This window comes from Crocuta crocuta, unplaced genomic scaffold, assembly GCF_008692635.1.
Source record: "Crocuta crocuta isolate KB4526 unplaced genomic scaffold, BGI_CrCroc_1.0 scaffold29, whole genome shotgun sequence".
Classification (NCBI taxonomy): domain Eukaryota; kingdom Metazoa; phylum Chordata; class Mammalia; order Carnivora; family Hyaenidae; genus Crocuta; species Crocuta crocuta.
The window spans coordinates 1,606,929-1,610,746 of record NW_027533280.1 but is presented as its reverse complement, the minus strand read 5'-3'; the positions used below and the strand labels follow the sequence as shown (position 1 = coordinate 1,610,746).

Below are 3,818 nucleotides of genomic sequence, written 5' to 3'. Positions count from 1 at the left end.
CAGCATGCACCCTCCGTGTCCCACTGATGAAGGTGGAGATGAGAAAAGGCTGGAGTGACATACAGACGCCCCTGGAACGCAGTTACGAGGGCCCCTCCTCTCTCGCTAAACACGGTCTTGCCCTGCCCTCGCCCCATTTCAGAGGTGGGAAAACCGAGGCCCAAAGGGACTTGCTCAACACCGTGAGAAGGGCAAGGCCAAACCCCAGGGCTTATAGGCGGTACTGTTAACGCGGAAACTGGAAACCACCTAAACGTCCACCGACAGAAGAGATGCATTTTTAAAATACGGTCACAAGCCGGTATTGAACCTAGCCGGTTCACACACGGAACCTCGAGGAAGGGAAGGNGCGCGCTGTGACAGCGCGGAGAGAATTTTGTTAATCGTCCATTGTTCGTGGAGACATTTCTAGACTTAGAGGGAAAGAGCTCACGCACCAACTTCCTGGCAGCGGCTGGCTCTGGGAAACGGTGAAAACACAGGACATGATGTTAACAATTACTGTTGTGGGGGCGCCTGGGGGGCTCCGTCGGGCAAGCATCCGACTCTTGATTTCAGCTCAGGTCACGGGTCCTACGGTCCTGAGTTCGAGCCCCGCGTCGGGTTCTGCGTTAACAGCGTGGAGCCTGCTTGGGATTCTTTCTCTCAATCTCTCTTTCTCTCTCTCTCAATCTCTCTGTCTCTGCCCCTCCCCTGCCCGTGCCCGCGCTCTGCCTCAAAATAAATGAATAAACTTAAAAATAAAAACCATTTAACTATTTTTAAAAAGTTGATATTGTTGAGTCCAGGTGAGAGGGAATATCAGATACTGTGATTTATCTACTTTGACATTTTTCAAAGATTTCTCAACACGTCCGTCAAAGACAGCAACGCTGCTAAGCTCATCCTCCCCCTAAGCCCTGAAGGAGGGAGGGGCCTCGGGGCCCAGCAGTCGTGGCGGGAACAGCAGGGGCTGCACACACTTGTGCCTTGTTCCCAAACCCCCAGGGCTTCCCCGTCCCGTGTCCCCACGCACTCTGGGCAGCACAGGGAAGGCCTGGACTCCTGAGCCTCTCCCTCCGGGACACCGGGCAGGGCCACCTTCAAGTCAGGGACGGGAATGGGGGAGGGTGGGGAGGCCAGGCCAGAGTGAGACCAGCCTCACCCCCCACCAGCGCGGAGAGACAGCATGCGACACCCAGGGGTGGCCAGAACCTCAGCAACGTGGCCCAAAGAGCCACCACTTAAGAAAGCCTTGCTCCGGGGGCGCCTGGGTGGCTTAGTCGGTTAAGCGTCCAACTTTCCGACTTTCGCTAAGGTCATGATCTCGCGGTTCGTGGGTTCGAGCCCCGCGTCGGGCTCTGTGCTGACTGCCAGCTCAGAGCCTGGAGCCTGTTTCGGAGTCTGTGACTCCCTCTCTCTCTGACCACTCCCCTGCTCACGCTGTCTCTCTCTCTTCTAGAAACAAATAAAACATTTAAAAAAAAAAAAAAAAAAAAGAAAGCCTTGCTCCGAAGTACAAAGGGAACTAGATCTAGCCTGTGACAGGGGTCCTGGTACGTGAACCAGACTCCTCCTCTTCCCACTTCCTTCCACTTTCATTTAGCTGAGGAACGAAGACTTTAATGGGAGAGAAGTCAGTGAGAAGGTAGGACAGGGCCAGGAATATTTCCCTGAAGGGCTTCCATGTATGGTCGTCCAAGATGTTCACTGCACAAGGGCACCTGGCCAAAGGGGCTGCAAATGGGTTGTCGGGCTCCATCTGCCAAGCCCTCTGCCCTAGAGCCGGCCAGGGACGCCCAAGAGTGGCCGTCTTTCTTACCCACCCAAAAACCACCCTTCTGGGCTCGTGAAGGCCCCGTTTCCTGCTTTCTCCCCGGCCAGGCCACCCTTAAGACCACGCCCACGCCCAGGCACGAGGCACAGTGTGGGGCCTCCTCCAGGGACCCAGGCTGAGGCTCCGCGCAGGCTGGGGTCACCACACCGGGATCTCAGCCCATAGGCCCCGGACACTGCGCTCCCCGAGGACACACGGCCGCGTCACCTGCTGTGAGGGCGGGGCTGCCTTCCACGGGGCAGGGCACCCCAATCTCTTGAGGTCAGAAACTTCCCCAATCAACTGAAAACCAGATTCCGGGGGCAAAACACGGAGGAGACCCCAGGTTTGGTTTTGTGTTACCGGGAAGAGGGTGGCAGAGGGCTCGGGGCTCACGGTCACCAGCCCCACCTGTGCTAAAAGGGGACCCCGCCCTTCTCTGGGCCTGAGGACCCCACCCCTGCACCCCGAGGATGCCATGCAAGTTTCGGCAGAAGGGAATGACAGCCAGGAGGCGCCAGGGGGCCAGTGAGGCCAAGCTGTACATGATAAGGCGCCCCCGAGGGGTCCTGGGGCACCAGAGGGAAAGGGGGACTGGTCTCCAAGCCCGGGGACTTGTTCTCAGGAGGACACCCTATTGACCAAGCTCAGCCCTGACGTGCTCGGGCCCGGCCTCCTAGTCCCGAACTGTCAGGAGGAGCCCCCAGGGCCTGGCTGGGGACACAGGCGGCCCGCCCTCCCCCTCCTCCCCCCTGTCGGCGCAGACAGGCCCGCGGCCACGACGTTGCATTTTCTATGCTCTTTCCGCCCCCGGCCCTGGCGCACCCAGCCAACGGGCCCCAAAGAGCAGGGCCGCGGCCCCCCCTCGCCCTGTGGCCCTCAGGAAACCCGAGGCAGCTCGGCCCCAGGGGCCCCAGGGGGCAGCACAGTAACAGCAGTTATCAGAGGTCCAACCGTACGGTGACTCATCGCCGCCCGACCCCAAACTCTAGGGCCCACCGGGCAGGCCGCGGCTCCCTGCGACCCCAGACCTCACGGAACCGGGGCCCGAGGAGCAGGGGACCTTCTCCGGCAGGAAGGTTGCCAGGTAGCATCGGGGCGTCCGGCTAAATGTAAATTTCAGGACAGGCGCGTCCCAGGATCTGCACGGGACACACGTGTCCTAGAATCTACTCGCCCTTCACCTGACGTTCACATGAACCCGGGCCTCCTCTCCTTGTTCTGGTTTCCCGTGGGGGCGGGGGCGTGCCGGTGGGTCTGGTTTTGCTCCGGCTGGTAAACCTACCCTCCGGCTGAATCCTAGGTACCCAGTCGGTGCTCACTTGGTGCTTAAATTCCGTTTTCTTGGTCAGTCATTCCAGACTTATTGAGACTTAGGTTTCTCAAACGCAGGATCATCTACATCAGAANCATTAAAATACAGATTCCTGGGCTCCGTCCGTGACTCTATTCCAGGGGATCTACAGGGATGCCCGGAGGAGTCCACCACACGAGAGGTCTGAGAAGAAACTGTGGCCTGAACCTGGACCCTCCTTTTCTGAAACAACCTGGCAAATCGCGACGCCAGCCCACAGTTCGCGATGGCCCCCCACGTCCGAAGGGCGGAGCACCCCCCAAGCAAAGTCTACGAGTACGAATCTATAGTCTGCAGACACTCCAGGTGAAGTTTAGGCTGAAGAAATGGGTGAGATCCAGAGTGGGCGGAGGTGCCAGAGGTCTATTTGCTACGGGAGGGGAGCGGGGGGCGGGGGGGCAAAGCGTTACCTGGTACCCACCTACAATCTTGCTTCTTGCAGCACAGAGCCCTTGGGAGCTGATGTCATCAGGGATTCAGAATAGGCCTGAATGGCCTCCTTATCCTTTGAGCCCTTTTTACTACTACTCCAAAATAAATAGCATTTCTCCTAGAAGATAACCAAGCTAATTTATAGTTGACTCTGCAGCCAAACACAAAAGGTTGATACGGTTCTTCAATGTCGAAAAGCAAAGAGCAGGATGTTAAGTCCAACAACCGTTAAAGACC

General features: G+C 57.9%; 1 protein-coding gene across 2 annotated transcripts in view; it reads right to left on the bottom strand.

Moving 5' to 3' along the window:
• SCARB1 (scavenger receptor class B member 1) overlaps positions 1-3,818 on the bottom strand; it is a 34,246-nt gene that overhangs the window by 935 nt on the left and 29,493 nt on the right. Inside the window, exon 11 of one of the 2 annotated variants that reach the window (XM_077747998.1) lies at positions 3,571-3,699. The exons of the other annotated variant lie outside the window; for it this stretch is intronic. Within the exon in view, the coding sequence (XP_077604124.1) occupies positions 3,571-3,699 (129 nt within the window). The remainder of the gene's footprint in view (positions 1-3,570; positions 3,700-3,818) is intronic. 2 annotated transcript variants of the gene reach the window in all.